We start from the raw sequence: 18,942 nt of genomic DNA on the forward strand, positions 1-18,942 counted from the left end.
ATCTAAGTATGTTCCTGCATAATGTGGATTTAAGCACGTGTGGGTTCATCAGCTGGTGCAGCACATCAGGGAAGGGTCCGAGTATCCTTCAGCATCCAGTGTCCTGTAGGCCATTCACCGCAGTGACTCCAGGGGTCAGCCAACAGTCAACTTCCCTATAGGGGACACAGCTTTCATTCAAAACACCCATGTCCTTCGAGGGGAGGAATGACAAATTACAAGTTTGATGTTGAAATCATTTTTGCTCAGTGCAAGGATTTGTGTTGGTAAAAGATATTATTGTTCATATGGTCCGGCCTCAGTCTTCACTGCAGTGTTGAATTTTAAATAAGTTCCATCTCTTGCTTGTTCTGACTGTTTTGTTCAGTTCAGTACAAAACTTAACCCGCCAAAACTAAAACTGCTGCATGTTTACCAAGTATTGCTTTGCAACTACTTCATCGCTTAATTTTTGTCTCTGTTACATTCTCTGTTTTTCCGGCCACATACTGTTTGTCACAGTTTTGAAAATAATGGCACGTCAGTTGGGGCTGGGATATGAACAAAATCAGTAACTATCACAGCTTGATTTTTCAATATTGATATATTGCTTATGCATTGTGCAAACACAGTGAGGAGATAGAACAAATAATTGATCAACATCCGATTTGGAAAATGATTTGCTGTTTTTCGAGTGTCTGTCGAGGAGCATTTAGCTTTTATAGACTGGATAGCAGGAGTTAAATGGGAGAGAGAATGGGGGAGAGAAGTGTAGCAGTCAGGGTCATAACCTGTGGCCTCTGCAGGGGGGACTCCCCTGGTCAAGCCCCAGTCAGAGCTGATCTCACTGGTTTGGTCAGTTTAATAAAGACTTTTTGCAGTTTCATGGACTGAAAATCACATGTAGAGTTTTCTGAGGTCACATGTGGTATATAAGAGGTTTTTCAAACCATGTTGCTGCGGTGACACATGGTGACTGCGCCTCTGCCGCCTGAGAGAGCGTCACCCGTGGTGACACCAGATGTTCAGGACTTCACCGTGCACGTTATGTGTGTGTGTGTGTGTGTGTGTAGTAAAGCCCTTAAATAAGGCATGCTGACGGAATACCTGTTATTTTGAGGGTTAAGAATTATTATTAAGAATTAGTTTTTGAGTCATGGTCAGAATTAGGTTTAGGGTTGAAATTGAAAGCTATATCCTGAGGACTCCCCCTGGAGTTCGGCATGCAGTTGTGGTAAAGGTGAGAGTAAGAGGCGAAGGAATGCAATATGTCAATGAGTGTCAAGTGTGTGTGTGTGTATGTGTGTCCTAGCACCGACGAGGTTTTTTAAATTCAATGAGGTGTCGCTCTTCTGATTGCTTACACACAAATGCTATTATGTTGCGTGTGTGTGTGCTTACATTGCATGTGTACATTCCCTTTGATGTAGTTGATGCATCATTGGGTTAGGAGATATTTAACATACTGTTCATGTGGTGCAATAAAGCTTTATAACCAAAAAATGGAAGGAGTCAAAGAGTCAGACTTTCTGAATGAACCTCATGTTTTCCATTGGGCCTTTGGTTTATCTCTCTCTGTGTGTGTGTGTGTGTGTGTGTGTGTGTGTGTGTGTGTGTGTGTGTGTGTGTGTGTGTGTGTGTGTGTGTGTGTGTGTGTGTGTGTGTGTGTGTGTGTGTGTGTGTGTGTGTGTGTGTGTGTGTGTGTGAGATATGCGAGACCTTGAATCCAAAGCTGAAAGATAAGAATGAAACTGCAAATGATGCAATGAGAGAGACAAACATGCACACAACACATGCACTTATAAACACACATACCCAAATGTTCCTGTCCCTGAAGGCCTTTTCACTCAGTATGCAGAATGCAGAGTTAATAGCAGTATACAGGCAGAAATGTGTGGTTACAGGAGCGTGTTGAAGTAGTTAAGCAGGCAGCTTGTGTGTGTCTGTGTGTACTTCTGTCTTTGTGAGGACCAGTTACAATTTTACGACCTTCAGAATAAGGGCATTTAGGGAAAGGTGCTCATAACTTTAAAGGGCAGTGAAGCATTGATTTCAGGGTTTGGGATAGCGTTAGGTTTCAGACACAGGTTGCTGTCCGGTGTTTGGTTGTGATGCTTAGAGTTACCGGGTAGTGAATGCATTATGTTAATTAACGTCCTCACAAACATAGAAGTACAAAGATGTGTGTGTTTGTGTGGGTGGGTTTGTGTGTTTGTGCCAGAGTATGTGGATGATTTTTGGGAGCCTGTGCTCTGCCCGTCCTGCCTCTGTTGCTATGGTGATTCCTTTATCTCCCAAACCTGAACGTGCATTTGTGGACTTTGCGAATATGCTCATGTCCGATTTATTTACCGTACGACAACAGGTTTTTTAACAAATTCAGATTGGTTTTCGGAGCCTCGCGGGGGATCGCTGAGAACACTGCGTCTCAATTCCTGCGAACAAAAGGAGATAAACCATGTGGGACAGGAGAGAGGGGCTTTTATGCGATCACGTTGTGTTTTGCAACGCAGCAAGAGGGTACTCGTTATGGGCGTGTGTTTTACAAATGGGCTCCGGTGTTAAAGATGTGTCTTAATTGTGCCGTCATGCAAATGTGTGGCTGTATCTCTGTGTGTCTGTCTGTATCTCTCTCTCTGTGTGTGTGTGTGTGTGTGTGTGTGTGTGTGTGTGTGTGTGTGTGTGTGTGTCTGTATCTCTGTGTGTGTGCCTGTATCTGTGTGTGTGTGTGTGCATGCTGCTGTGGCCGGCTGTTAGCTGGGAGACAGGCAGTGAAGGGGGATTAGATAAATCAACAGCTCCAGCTGCAGCAGAGCTTAGGTAATAAGGCTCTAACAGGCTAAATATAGAGACAACTGACTGACTGTCTGCCCACTACCTGCTACATTCACACACACACACACACACACACACACACACACACACACACACACACACACACACACACACACACACACACACACACACACACACACACACAGTTTGCTGTAAATTGAGCAATTGGCTTCAAATTTTTATGGATTTCCATCAAATATATTCTTCATATTGAGACATGTACACATCTTTTCATACTTGTCTTTCACTGACAGACTATAGCATGAATACAAAATTCTGCACTGCTGAGACACAGGCCAGAACAAGGACTTTTGCCTTCCCTCCTTTTTTACATTACTTACATTTGGTTGCAGCGCCTTCCGCTTCCTCTCCTCGTCAGACACCCCCCTCGCCCTTCCTCCCCTCGTGTTTCAGGCTCTAACAGTCACTCTTCTTTAAGCTGTGACCTTCTCTTGCATTCCTCAGCCCGCATCATATCTTTAAGGCAGGGCAGGTTAGGTAAATTGCGCTGCCACGTGGCACACAGCGAGCAGATTTGACATAAGGCTGTCTGGAGGGTAAAGCGCAGACAGGAAGGGGGAGATGAGGGGGCAGCCGAGCATTTGGAGCTGTCTTCTTTGCTGACATGCAAATGGACACTTGCACGGACAAGCACGCACGCACGCACGCACGCACACACACACACACACAGCCATTGGGGATCGCCTGGCCTGACAGAGCCATCCATCACAACCTTCAGTGAGCTTATGTCTTTGAACAGCCTTTTAGAGCCTTGGAGTGATTGACAGCTCTGTCCTCCCTCGTGGACCTTCCTCAGGTTCAAAGACACTTGTATCCTACCTTAACCCTCTCTTTGTCCCCATGTGATGTGAGAGAACTGTACGTCCATGGCCTCGTTTTTTTTATGTTGATCTCTCTTCATCTTTGTGTCTCTCAAGGTCCTCCAAGGCTCACCCCGGACCTGTCGTCCATATAAGTGACAACCCAATGGATGAGGGAAAGGTAAACCTTAAATTTCATTGACTAAATACTAATCTCCTTCCTGTATCAATCATACACAGCATATGCATTCACAAGATTAAACAGGTTATCCTCACCCTGGTTTCAAAAGCATTTAGTCCTATTTGAGATTAGATGTGTCTGTGTTTCAGAGTCTGTGATCAAGGATTAAGTCTGTTTTTTAGCATAATCTTACTTGAGGAGTCAAGGATTTCATCAGCGAACGTGAATGAAATGTGTAGCAGGACATTTTTTGCAATGCTTAATTTCCCTGTGGAGGTTTTCTTGAAGTAATATTTACATTCAGTGTTTCTCATCAAAATGTGTTTTCAGTATCATTCAAGTTGAACAAACTCCCCTCATAAACATTTGAGCTTGTTTTTTTAAAGTGGTTCCATACCTCATTTACATCCATGTTAACTGGACTGCTGGGTTCCACGCTTCCTTTTTCAGTCAGCAGAAGAAACCACACGTACACGATGCAAACAAACAACACACTCGTTAAGAAATCTCCATAGTGTTAATAACTGACAAAAACTCCACTGGAATCCTTTCAGGTCATAATAAAAATGATTGGTTACATGGTCTCCAACAGATCACATTTAAACATAAAGGTTTATTTCAATAAAAGTGCTTTAGTAGAGTTTACCTATAGAAATCTGCCTGGTAGTTTTTGTGTAGTCCTGCCGACAAACCAACAAAACAACCAAGACCCATGAATTATTCCCTGGGAAATTGGTAAAAATTGTGCCGTGATAAAAAAACTTCTGCATTTGCACCATTTTTCTGAATCCATTCCAAAATTAATGGATGCTTTCTTGGCCCGCGTCCCGTCCCTTCCACCAAGTAGTCTGTAGTTTTTGAGTAATTCTGCTGAGGAGCAAACCAACAGACGGCTGGAGACATAACCCCCCTCGGCGGAAGTAGATGGTAATTTCCCAGGCTCAAAACAGAATGTCCCGTTACTTTAGTCATACATATCTGATTCTTAAAGTACAGAGATTAGATGTTGTCTCTGTAAATAAACACTTCATGTTCTCCAAAAAAAAAAAAATCTCTTTGCATTTTCCATTATCATGTCTTGTGAGCCAAGGAGAGCAGGTGTCTCCCTGAGCCGGTGTCATCTACTCGCACCTGACTTCCTTTCATGCTGTGTTTGAATGTCAAATGTATTACCTCTTTCTCTGCCCATCACGGGGTCTATTCTATCTCCCTTCTGTCATCTCTCCCACCTATCGCACTGACTCGCCTGTCGCTCTTCCTCTCCAGCTTTTAATTGGATTCGAGTCTGGCATCGTGGTCATGTGGGATCTGAAATCAAAGAAGGCCGACTATCGCTACACTTACGATGAGGTAGGCAAATCTCCCCTATTTCCTTTCTTCTCGAGTGGCTTTCGGTCGTTCTCGCCGCTTCTGATCTACGGAGTATCTTTTAATGCAGAAACTTGGAAATTAAATCACATATGCATGAGCTGATCTGTATTCGGTTGCGTGTGTAAGAGAGTTTATTCTTGGAACAGAAAACGGAGCTTGAGAGTTTACTGCAGATGACAAGGCTCACGTTGAGTTGTTTTTACGTAGTGTACACACACACCTCTGTGTCCTCTGTCACCTGGGTGTTAAAGCTGATGATAGTTCAAACAGAGAGTGCTGACTGGGAAGGAACAGGACTTACTACTTCCTGTAGGGTGGAGGTTTACAGGATATCATAGGAAATACCAGCTCTATTGTGTTGTTAGTGTTTTACAGCCAATTTTAAGCAAACTCACCGAAGCTTTTTCCCCACTGAATTTATCCAGGAGGGCTGTGTGCAAAAACGCTGAGTCAGTTGCTTTGGTTATTCTCCTGAGTTTGTCCGGCCAACCCTCTGCTGAAATGTCTTAGTGAGCCCATGTGAGAATACAGCAGGATGTTGTCCTGAGAATCCACAGTAAGCAAGTCGGCGTGTTGAGGGTGTTTCTAACATGCAATGGATGCAAAACGTAAAAAAACAAAACTATTACGGTATGAAAAAGAGGTGTCACACTCGTAGAAGTTGCCGACAAAGATGTCAACTTGGAATGACAACGTAATTCAAAAACGTTTACTCATAAACGCAGACGCTCCCGCTTTGTTGTTCGTATGTGAAAAGGCAAACAGTGGAAACATTTTCAGACCTAATCGTCAAAGCTCATATCTTAAAATGGCTTAAATGAGATATTCATGTCTGAGAAGAGTTGAAAAGCTCATCAAAAATAATTCCTCAACATTAGCTTTAGAAAGTAGGAACCATAAAATGACTCACCCCGTGAAATCAGTGTATTTTGTTGGCACTTAAATGACTAATGAAATTTTTATTTTTCACAATGGTGTCAGTAACAGAGAACAGTTTGTTTAAATGCACCTTTTCTTATGATTTATCCTGTAGAGTGCCACAGGTACACGTCGCTGAGGTGAGGTTGCTGGGAGATTTTTTTTTTTCTAGCATATTATGGTTGTAAAAAGGGCAGCTGGGTTCTGCAAAAGGTCCACTTTTTAAAGCACTGAGTCATGAGGCTTTATTGGCTTCCCCAGAGGCTACAGTGTGTGCGTCTATAAATAAAAGAAAACACAACAATAAAAAGTAGACAGTGTCAGAGCTGCTCAGATTCCCTCTGGACCTGGCATGTGTCAAACCAAGACAGTGTCCTGAGTTTAGATTAAATCTGTGTTTCCTGTCACAATACATTACATGCCACATCCATATTTATCAGTGTCAAAGCCAAAGCCTGTATTAAGATGGACGACGTGTCTTATCGTCCTCCCACTGTCCAGAAATGAAGCCGAAATATCCCGGATACCAACTCTGCCATCTTGCCCCGATGATGTCATCGGGAGCCAAAGCCTGCACAGTAGTGATTGGGGGATGGAGCTGTGGTGTCGAGGCTTGACCCTTAGATTAATTGAATTCAGTTTTTAAGTAATAAAATCGAGTACCTTTAAAAACTGAGAAAAATTTAATTCAACAGGTTAGGATTAGTTAATTTATTTGAATGGTTTTGACCCCCCCCCCCCCCCACTTCCTCCCACTTTCCAGAAATGAATCCAATATATCCGGGATACAAACGCTGCCATCTTGTGCATTTTGAGTCAGAACTTTGGCAATAGCTATCGGGGCATGGAGCCGAGGTTGCGAATTCCCGCTGATGCACGCGTTCGACTGATCCTGAGTCAGTCTAGGCTGTCAATCGTGATGATTCATCCCGTTTTTAAAGCACAAATAAATCAAACACTTGTGCACACATCATAATGAGAACTACCTAAAATGACAGAAACCATCTTTGATTTAAAACAATCCTTGACTTTCACGTATGACCAATACTGCAGCTAGCCTCTTGTGGGTGATTGAGACATTTTGGCAGCTGTCATGTCGTCCATCTTTGTACACAGGCTATAGTCCAAGCTGTTTGTTCTTTCACCTGATGTGTTTGCAATCAATGTCTTATTTCCACATGTAGTTGTATCTGGACTGCTTTATAATTGATTATAGATTTGTGACAGACTCGGTGCAGTCGGATCTGTCACAACCCAAGATTCTTTGTTTTACCAAGCCAATCGAATGGCTGTGAGTGCACGTGTGAAATCTCAAACACACGCACAGTCATCGTGTGCACGGTCATACAGTGCCATGCGTAGTACTCAGACACAGAGCCCGACCACATGTGTAAGATAATTAGATTATCTCAACGCTTATTCTGGTGCGCACCTCACTGGCAGCGCTGTGGAGCTGTAAGCACGCTGAGATAACAAGAGTCACAGAGGACTGCAGAAATTAGAGCACTTTGTACGCTCAGTGTGCAACAAACTCTCTTTCCCTGTGTCTTTGCTCCGTTTCCCTCTCTCTGATAAGCTAATATCCTCTCGCTGCACCCAGGGCATTACAGTCGCTAGTGTTGAATCTCCCAAGGGAGCTCATCTCATCTCTCCAAACCCCTACAGTTACACCTCTCCAGAGACTGGTGCATGAGTGGGTTGGAATTTAGGAGGCGGTCAGGGGGGAGTGAGTAGGGGTGGGGTTTGGGAGGCTACTGCTCCTCACTTCACTCAATTATGGCTCTTATGGCTCACACTGACGAGGCCAAAGAGCCTGCGACACGCGGCCGCTCTGTCCTCTGTCCTGGAATGTGTCGGGGTCCTGGCTTAAACTGTATTTATCCAAATGTTTTTTTCGGATGGTTGTCAGATATCTTTAAAGTTTCAATTTGTCCCAGACCAGACTCCAACGGCCCTGAGGACGATTCTTGTGTTCTGCTGTGCTGCATCACAAGTGCTGTTATAATCGCTCCATGACGTTTCTGTAGTGGACCGTGGTGTAACCAACACAAATGAGATGGACTAGAGAGTGATGGTGGCTTTGTTAGGCTCGAGGCTCAATTAGGCTGCTTTTACATACACAAAATGATACATCCACTAGAGGGCAGTGCAGAGTCGAGACTTTCTGACAACAACAAACGTGGTGACGTTGGAACGGCAGTGATCCAAATTATGAACTCGCAATATCTTCCTCCTATGGTCTCTTATGTTTCATCTCACTTGAAGTATTGATTACACTGCCCCTGCATTGTAGGTGGCTGATAGTTGGTGCTGTAGACCACTTCCTCTGTTCAGGGACAAAGATGGATTCTTTCACTCTTTTTTTAAACCATAAGTCTTCTCTGGTTAAAAAAAAAAATACATCCTTTGTCCTTGAACCGTAAGTAGACTGATGAGTCCTGGTCTAAGGAATTGCAAAAAGATAGTTCTGACCTCTGCTGATTGGTTGGTCTTAAGTGATGTGTTTATGTTTGGTGATAATACTGTTTTTATCTGATGAAGGTTTGCTGACCTAAGCCTGGCAAGATACAGAAACAAATTGTTTGTCTCTTGCCAGAAATCCCTAAATTTCTGTCCCCACAAACTTGACATCAATGCTTTAGGGTGTGCAAATAGGTTGTTTTCACTTTGGACACCACTGTTTATGTGACGGAATGTCAGTTGTGTAAAAGCTTCATGAGATATGTGTTGAAATCTACTGACTCACTCCGGAACGATGACCGAGACGGTGAAGGCTGAATGTGCGTTGCTATAGAAGCATGTGTCTAAGTTGATGTGATGATATCGATGTTTTGCTTTACTGCAATAAAATATGTTTAATTATAAGAAATTCGTAATGCATGGATGACTTGGTACAATCAGAATAATTAGTTGTCATTCTCTGACATCATGAATTTGTGCAAACCCCCGTAAAGCCTCTTCAAACAATGCTGCTCAGTGAAATAACTTTTTCCCAGACATCAAATCCACTGAAGCTATATGTTTCCTGCTGCGTGCTCTTTTTTTCCCCCCCGCTGTGCGCTTTCATTCAAACTCCATTTGCCTGGAAGCCTGCTGCAAAGTATCAAAGTTGTTGACTGAAATGAACAAGGAAGCTTTTCCTCTTCTTCCTTTCAGCAGCTTAGTAAGCCAGCAGACATGAATTGAGACTTTTAGAATAAGCATGTCTTAAGCTATATTTTAGTTCTGATGGAAATGTGTGGAAACAAGGCAGTCGGTGATAACTTTGTGGGTAATGCTTGATTCTGTATTCCTGGCATGCTGGTAAAAAATGTTCGCAAAAAACTTTCTCACAGAATATCAGCAAGCATAATTCACACAAGAAGGGAACTGATAAAATAGTTTTGGCTCGGATAAAGGCAGCTTTTGTTAGTTATAGACACTGTCAACCTGCAGACAAGTCAGCAAATCAGGGAACTTAACCCGACAACGATGAGCTCACTCTCACAGCACAGGCGATAAAACGTATGATTTCACATGCTCTCAAAAAGTCGACGGAACGCGTCGTTCACTGTGCCTTTCAGTGGGTTGTCTATTATTAGCTGTGGATGAGAAGTATGGGCTTCCAGTGAGTGCTAGCCAGAGAGCATCCGTCACCCCCACCCTGCTCCGCTCTGACTCAACACCTTGATCACAGTCCAGCCCGGATGACTGGCTGATATTGCACACAGAATGGAGTTCCTTCTTCACCCCCCCTCGAAATGAATATTATAGGCCCATAATTAAAACTCAGCAATTTATTCTATTGTCTGCTTAAAACAAACGGCTAAACTTCAAATCCCCAAAGTCATCTGTAACAATTCATCTCATCTTCAATCACAGAAAACTCATAAAAGCAGTCTGTGCCATATTTAGCCCAGTATATGATGATCATCAAATGTTTCTGCACACATATAAATATACAACCGTGTGTATAAAAAATGCACCAACACAGTAAAACGTGGATAAAGGCAAATAGTAACACAGTAATAAAGTGTTAACTAGTTCCCACAAATATTAACTACTTTATTTCCAAGCAAGTTTTCTCGACTTTGTGTTATCGACATGTTAACACCAAAATGCATAATACACAACCTGACAGCATTAAATGCATCATACAGATTCAGTCAGATTTAAAACAAGTTGTTGTAAACCAATAAGTAGCACGTTTTGAATCGAGTTCCCAAAGTGTGATGTCGCCCTTATAGGCCAATACAGTATAATGCCAGACGGCTCAGTTGACTTAATTATGATGTATTCGTGTGCCATAAATTACCATCTGGTTGCCTAATAACATTAAAAGCAAATGATACAAATTCATTTGTATTGGACCAGAGTCTGGCTTCATTAGGAAATATTTTTCTTTCCCCCTAAGACTTGTTGAGAATACAGACATGTGACTTAAGTATTCATAGCTGATGCGTCATTTAGCAGGTCTGGCGCAGTATCCATTAGTGAATAGAATATCTATGTAATGGTCTGTGTCTCCGGGGCTCTGTCCATCAGGAAGACACATTCTCACACTCCTCTTGCATTCGAGATTTGTTGAGAAATTACCTCACATGACTCATTTTCTTTGCTGTGTCTGATCTATAATGGCTGATTTCATTTTTAGAAATGTTAGTCACTCTGGGTTCAATACTTTTGTGCAGGGTTAAATATTGATCATCGAATAGAATAATTGATTGATTGATTGATTGGATTGCCAACTACTTACTACGTACTTATAGTGTCTAGGGAGAATCATAACTTTTTACCACCTTCTGTCAATGAGACACAAGCTAATGTAGACTACACCTAAAACCTTCTGTCTCTCCAACAATGTAATTAAGACGACTTTGTGGATGTAATCACAGAAGACACACTAGTGCTTTGAGGTTAATGCCAATGAATATAAGGAATATAAAGAAGCTAATCGTTAGCATGTATGTTTTCATCTTCATATGGATTTGCTAATTGGCAATAATAATAATAAAGCTGTTTGTCTGATAGCTGTAGTTAGCCACAGCTTTAAGCTAAATACAAATATCCACTTTATCCTTTTCTCAGTTGAGATGATTTCTTACACTGCTTTTCTTGCACGTGCATCATCATTATTCAATGTAGCACAAGTCTTGATTGGTAAATTGAAGTTCAACGTTTTATATAATGAGCACAACACAAAAACAGAAGTAGAATAAATTTCCTGTTCCAAAACAGAAAGATTTTGCCCTCAAATGCTTTTTTTTTTTTTTTTTTTCGCGTTTTGCGTTACCCTTGCTGTGAGAGCCCACGTGTGTGTATGTGTGTGTCTAAAGGGGTGACGCTGTCTTTGTGTTCCTCATGTGACACAATGCTGGCAGAAATGATTATAATTACGGGTAATTATGATATGATATGCATGTTTATGTAGTTGTCTGTTTCCCTTTACCAATCACAGTTTGTGTTTATGTATTGTGTTTGCCATACAGTAGTGAGTTTGTGTTTGTGTGATGCTGATGCTTGTGACTCTTAATAAGTGTTTTCATCCCCCAAAGACCAATCTGCGAGAAACTGACCTAATGTAATAAATCATGAAATTAGTCTTTTTAATTGGTATTGTTTGATATGATGAGCACCATGTGTTTCAATTAGCCTGCTCATTTTCCCATTAAGCACAGCACAGTGTTCCCACTTGGGACTGTCACAGTAAACAATGCATTTGATAGATTTCTAGAAACTCCGTCTCTCCCCGTCGGCCCCATCGCTGTTTGGGTGGATAAGGGCTCTTGCTCATTAAAGTGTGAAAAAGTTTGAGCCGCTAGATGTTTCATAAAGAAAATATCTTAGTCCCCATCTCTACAGCGTCAAACACAGACAGTGGACCAAGATCCCAGAGAATACACTATATGTCTATTTACAAGTGTACCTTACATGGTGTGGGATAGAAGGTGGAATGCTAAAACATTTACAGAATCACGTATTTGTTCAACAAAGCATTCAGCACACCTGAGGAAACCACATCCACACCAACTGGCACTCCGCACCGATGAATCACTTCTGGCAACAAATCATTGACGAACAATCTCCTCTTCTTGGCCACGGCTGCGTCCTACAGAGCCCATTGCTTTTCCCACAAAGGACACACATCCCCCACCAGCTTAAATAAGGCACCTAAGCCATTACTCACCACACCTCTAATTAGTTCCGAGGAAACAAACATCGCAAAAGAGGACATCAGGAAACTCCACGGCCAGAGAAAGGACGATAGCTTTTTAGAACTTTAGTCATGTTCGATTTGTGTGTCTTTAAGGGAGGGAGAGGGAATGAGTCATTAACTGCGTAATGAGACAACTTGAGTCCGTGTGCGGCTGCAGCTTGATGTCACATAACCATAGCTCTGCCTCATCGAGCTAACAGTGACCTGGAGGAAGTCCCACTGAGAGAACTGGGATAATGAGACCTAGACGGCATGCATCCAAAAACATGCACCTCAGAAAACCTGAGCTGTTTTTTCTTTTTTTCTTTCTCCTTTGTTGGATGCAAACTATTCCCCACCGTCGCCTCTGTGAGTTTAAGATCTGGCCAAGAACCACAATGTAAAGGATCACAGACTTTACCAGCGAGCAAGAGATGGGCGTCATTACCCACCAAACCTATAAACGCTTTACTGTGGGACAGATACGATTAGGTGTGTTGTGGTGAACACTGGTGTCACATGTTTAGCTGTTTTCTGGAAAATTCAGCACCTTCAGCTGAGCCTGACACACGGCGCCAATTATGACTGATGACACAGCAAAGGCAAAACTGATACACACGATAAACGGCGGGTGCAATTAGAGTAAATTGCCTCAACCTGACCGTGTGCTCACGTCGGCATCGGCGGCGACGCTATCATTCACTTCGGATGAGCGATGGGAGACGAGGACGTGGAAAACCTGTCGCTAGTTAACAATTCAACGATAAGTGGAGCTGTTGTCAGGGCTGTGTGATATTCCACAACAGCGGAAGGCGGGAACAACTAGAGGAACACTCAACTGTCAAAACAATCTAATACGGAGAGAGTGCTTCTCAAAAATAAGGGTATAACACATTCTAGGCGTCTTTTAGGAGAATGTGCCCCATCATTGTCTCTGAAAGAAAAAAAGCATTTTCCCTGACAAAGCTCCGGGGCCTGGAGATGGGATGTAGTTAAAAAAAAAAAAAAAAATGCTTTGAAAGTGGGGTTGCGAGCTTCACACAGATTTTGGCGCACGTCATCGTATTTACTTAATGTCAAAACGTTCGGCGGGTTTAATAACGAGCTATGAAAAGGGCATCAATAAGCAAGGTTGCCCTTTACTGGCATACTTTGGTCATGATGTGTTTGTGTTCTCAGCGATCGCTTGTCAGTAGATAAATCATCGTGAGCCGGGTTTACAGCAGCAACAGGACTGTTTCAGATGGTCGGGGAGATGAGAGGGAAGATGAGAGGACAGAGGGGACATTGTCTTTTTTTTGGCTCGTCTCTTTATCAGTTTCTTCTTTTGGTTCCTAATTTTTCTCACCTGCAGCTTTGTCTTGGTTTTGAAAACCTGACACCAAAGCTCTGTTTGCATTAATAACTGCATTTATTTTTATTTCCTATTTTGAATCTTCAATTGTGTTTTTGTCTTCCTTGTTTATTTCCTAAATGTATCTGGTTGACAAACTCTCAAGTTGAGAGGTTTTCAGCTAATGTACATATTAGACTATCAAGGTGGTACACAACAAATTGTAATTTCAGCTCTATTTTTACATTTCCAGGAAGAAAAAATTGTATTACATATATCGTATTACTAAATATTGCAATATTTACCGTATTGTATTGTATCTCAATATATTGTTACATGTATAGTATTGTTTCTTATCGCAATTATATAGTGAGATGCATCGTATCTTAATTTATTGCGATATGTATCGTATTGTATCATACAGTATACAACCTGATGTATCATATCGTAATCCATGTATCGTGATACGTATCGTTACGTCCTTTCCAACACCTTACTCTCAACCTTATACTTTTATTTTACTTTCCTCTACTTCTCTTCTTCTTTTTGAGTTGAACCGAGACCCAATGAATTCTTTATATTGCCCTTAATTAATAATTAGCATTTTAAATCCATGCCTCCAAATGACACCAGATGAACCTGAATGCATCACATCAACTGTGTTTGCTGACTTTTTTTCCTCCTTTTGAGTTAATAGGAATCTTTTTTCAATAGAATTGAATTTAATGTTAAAGCATGCTAATTAAACCTTTCTTTTTGCATCTCTGGATAAATGACCAATCCATTCTACTCCCAGTAAATGGGTCATATAAAGGTTTCTTCTAATATATGCATTTATGCCACAGGAAGTGCAGTGATGTCAGGGGCCAGGCTCCTTTTTTCTCACTTTCACCATCTGTTGGAGTCTATGTAATGCAGAATCACGGGCGTTTAACCCACATATGAACACCATGGGCCGTATGGCTGCGGCGATACAACAAACCTGTAGCGAAAGGGAGATGGTGGCACACGATGCTTCATCCCGCTGAACCACTGACCCACTCCCTCCCTCCTGCTTCCTTCCTGTCATTTCCTAGGCGATCCACTCAGTTGCCTGGCATCACGAGGGCAAGCAGTTCATTTGCAGTCACTCGGATGGAACTCTGACCATATGGAACCTCAGAGGCCAGGGCAAACCCATACAGACAATCACCCCACACGGTAAGGAGCTGGTCGCACACACACACAAACACTCACTCGTACACAAACACAGGGGTGTGTCATGACAACTACAACCCCATTCGCTCGTGTGTTGCTTCCTGTACAACAGATGCTGCGCTGCGTTTACATAAAGTGTTGCATGGTGGGAAATCTGGGAAGGAAGAGCTTTCGTTTTACATTCTGAATTCAGTAACTAGGGGATAGTGGTGAAGTGGTGCTTTGTATTAGAGCTCCACTGATATGGATTTGGGGGCCCATGCTCATACCAATATTTGGGAATAAAAAAAATCGGAATATATCTGCTGATATATACTTGAGAAATACTTGGATGTTAGATGCATCTTTTCCTTTGTCATGAAATTCAAACTGGCTTCTGCCTTGTCTGATTACTTGGGCGACTAACACGACTATTACAGTGCGAGTTTTAGAAATCCGTCACAGCAGCGACCTCTGCGAGTCACACGACCCGCTCTATATTCAGCGTAGCCATCCCTCAAAAGTCTCGCCACACACGGCTCCCTCATCGTTTCCTCATTTCAGTCAGAGGATTATTGTCAGTTCAATTATGTCCTGCCTCTGTTTGCTCTGCGTCTGCGTGCGCGCACACACACACACACACACACACACACACACACACACACACACACACACACACACACACACACACACACACACACACACACACACACACACACACACACACACACACACACACACACACACACACACATTAGTGCCGGTGCTCTGTTTATTTCCTGCAGAAAGCAAGTCTGCTCTTTTGAAGATGTATTTTAATCCACACTCCTCTGCGTCCCCCCCCCGCCCCACACAACTACTCATCCCGGCGAGCACTTTGACAGCTCACCCAGATGAAGGACCTGGAAGGAAAATAGAGAGGAAGTGTGAGAGCGACGAATGGACAAAGAGAGTGAGGGAGTCAGAGAGGGGAACAAAGAGAAGGGAAAAACTTCTAACACTTTCTCAACCTGGGTTTGTGTGTATGGGATTGCAGAGAGGATTTCACCACACAAGCTTTTTTTTTTTAATTAGTTGTTTCTCCCACTGCTGCATGCATAATTAGTTTGGTATTTAATGGGCAATTATGCAAATTCCTTTGACAGGTTTAAGTAAGGCTTATAAGTCCTCCTTTAATTGTCTTTTCAGATATCTGTTATTTAGATGTAGTTATTCAAAGTTGTTGTTTATTACACAGACCTGCCTTGTACAACCTGCCTCGGGGCCCAGTTTGGCTTGTCGGTAATAGTTCGGATATATTCAGCCTCTTATTGTGCATTCTGTTACAAGAATGTGCGTCGGCAGACACGCGCGCATGATGGATGTGCGAATTCCCCTCGCAGGAATGCCTTTGAGGTGCGAGGAGATGGATTTTTGTAAATAATGATCCAAAAATAAATGTTCCTGCCCCTGCTTTTGTCTTTGAATAGGCCTTTTTTATTATTATTGTCCATGCCACTACTTCAGAGCTGCATTTAAAGTGACGCTTCTGGTGGTGGGGAGTCCAAAAGAAAGAAAGAAAGAAAGAAAGAAATTGGATGACAGGATAAACAAGAGGAGGTGAAGCGGGAGCGAACTGGCAAAACTCAAGTAACTTCTGTTTGTGCTATTTTTAGGAAAACAGCCCAAGGACGGGAAGAAGCCAGAGCCTTGTAAACCCATTCTCAAAGTGGAGTACAAAACCACAAGAAATGGGTACGGTCTCTCATGCTCTCGCACACACACGCACAACCACACACACACACACCCTGATATTCCCTGCATGTTGTGCATGTGCCGTAGACAATGACTCACAACTCAGTCTTTTATCATTCCAACAGAAACAACAGGCTTTTTTTTAGTCTCAATCATTAGGATGTTATTTGCTTTGTATGTGACCTGCAGATCTGTTTTATCTCACTTCTTTATAAAAGACTTTTCTTATATGATGTCTATGGCTTTTATTTCCTGTCTCTTTATTATTATTATTACTTTTACTCTGATTGTTTTTGAGTTTCATATTGTTTGTTTAAAGCACTTGGTTACCTGTATTGAAAAGTGCCATATAAATAAAGTTATGATTATGATGATTATTATCATTAATATGTGTTAATATAATATTAAATACTATTCTGGAAAAGAATTTAGACTTGTTTTGCTATTATTTGCTGTTATTATTTTTGTGTATCCAGACAACTCAAAGTGTTCTCTCCAGTTACAGTTAAGTTCATATGTAGTCAGATTAACTCATCTGGTAACTGGTAACATAGCATAAGGCAAATCCGTATTGTCATTATGTTGACCTGCTGTTTAATCTATCCTCTTAGATATAAGGCCAGTGTATCAAAGCCCTTTATGTAATGGTATTATGCACATGCGTGTGTTCTTTCCAGGGAACCCTTCATAATCCTGTCTGGTGGGCTGTCCTACGACACGGTGGGCCGGCGGCCATGTCTGACGGTAATGCACGGAAAGAGTACGGCTGTGCTGGAGATGGACTATCCCATAGTAGATTTCCTCACACTCTGTGAGACACCATACCCTAATGGTGAGCATGTCTTGAGTATTACGTTTATGCGGAAATTGTCATCATATCCATGGAAAAACACACACATGCACGCATACGCCAACACACACCTATCTGGTGTTTAATTATGTTGGATTGCTTCCTCTTGTGTTTGTGTGTTTCTGTAATAAATATGAAATTTCCCAAGGGGGAAGGATCCGATTTCGTTTTCATTATCCGACGCAGAATATTAGATTTTCATTTCATCTTTTTGTACACGGTATCCTTCCATATGAATGAAATTATGATCTTATTTCCTGTATGGAGAAGTCAACAGCGTGGAGATGAATTGGTGCAGGATCCTGTGCGTCTGAAATCCAGTACGTACACTCTGGTGCAGCGTTATCTGGCACATATACAGCCACAGGAAGGATTAGCGAGTTATGTAACAATGGTGACTTCATCATTACACTGGCAAACTTATGTCACCACTGGCGGATTTCATCTGGTAATGGACATTCCTGGGTCTGTGGATTACACAATACACGTCTGGCTGAGTAAAGCAGTTATAATGTGTAATCCTTGATGATGGGGCTGCAGATGATGCTGCAGTATATAGACACCAGTGCTTCAGTGGGAAAACAACAGTGACAAAGACAAAGTTTAAAAGTTTCTCATTGCAAACTTAATATAACCTATAATAAATATAAGCTGTTCCTGCCTTGTTAGAAATAAAGTTTAGTTACTTAAAGTCTGTATTTTTAAAGCTTAAATCTACTATAGTCAAAATTGTATATATGTTCAGTGGATCATATAACTCACATAACTAACCCTTTATGAAAGAGGTCACTAATGGCAACAAATCCACAGAGAATTATCATCCAATAATTTCCTTCCGGGCTATTCGACTTTATGGCATCTTTCCGTTCCTTGTTTTGTTTTTTCTTGTCATCTACATCCTTTTTTCTTTTTCTCTCCTCGTAATTTAAAAACAAGTGTTTGATTAGATTTGTAATTTGTTTGTGTCTTTAGCTTAATCAGCCTTGAAAGTGGCCGTAATTATAGTTGCTATTCCCAGCTCCTAAATCCCAGCGCAGACGGACGTGGCGACAGTGGTCGGACGTTGATTCACAGCAGAATGTGAAATCCCCTGTCGACCAGCACCGGGGAAGTAAAGAGGAGCGAGGCGGCCGAGATGTGACGAGAATTGTCAAAGAGCTTTAACCTTGGTGACAGTCTGAGACCTGCCACTCATCCACATCCACTCAAACAGGACATAACTAAATGTTAGTGTGTGCGCGCGATGCTTTTTCCAAATCAAATATCCCCCAAAACAGGGGGATGGGAGCTGCTGTGTATACATAATGCAGAGACCTGTGCTTCATTACTGCGGTGGACATGGCCTCAGGGCAGCAGGCGAGTTGAGGTTAGAGATGCAGCCTTGTCTTGATCTCTATTCCCATAGATGAGGGAGGTGCCCTTTAGCAAGGAGTTTAACCTCCAGCTGCTGCGGTTAAATGTTTCTCAGCAAAAAACTGGAGCAGCCGCTGCATATATTCTCTAAAAATCTTCTGTTTGTCAGATTCCTGGATTCCTTATTAGCATTTACCTGCATGACAACCACACCAC

The 18,942-nt window shown here is 42.1% G+C and overlaps 1 protein-coding gene across 6 annotated transcripts in view; it reads left to right on the forward strand.

Annotated features, from left to right (window-relative positions):
* The window catches only part of stxbp5a (syntaxin binding protein 5a (tomosyn)), an 88,836-nt gene that overhangs the window by 48,197 nt on the left and 21,697 nt on the right, over positions 1-18,942 (forward strand). For all 6 annotated transcript variants that reach the window (XM_034579265.1, XM_034579266.1, XM_034579267.1 and 3 more), the window contains exons 7-11: positions 3,753-3,816; positions 5,083-5,166; positions 14,690-14,813; positions 16,445-16,523; positions 17,201-17,355. In XM_034579265.1, the coding sequence (XP_034435156.1) occupies positions 3,753-3,816; positions 5,083-5,166; positions 14,690-14,813; positions 16,445-16,523; positions 17,201-17,355 (506 nt within the window). The remainder of the gene's footprint in view (positions 1-3,752; positions 3,817-5,082; positions 5,167-14,689; positions 14,814-16,444; positions 16,524-17,200; positions 17,356-18,942) is intronic.

The sequence above is a fragment of the Hippoglossus hippoglossus genome, chromosome 24 (genome assembly GCF_009819705.1).
Source record: "Hippoglossus hippoglossus isolate fHipHip1 chromosome 24, fHipHip1.pri, whole genome shotgun sequence".
In the NCBI taxonomy this organism is placed as follows: domain Eukaryota; kingdom Metazoa; phylum Chordata; class Actinopteri; order Pleuronectiformes; family Pleuronectidae; genus Hippoglossus; species Hippoglossus hippoglossus.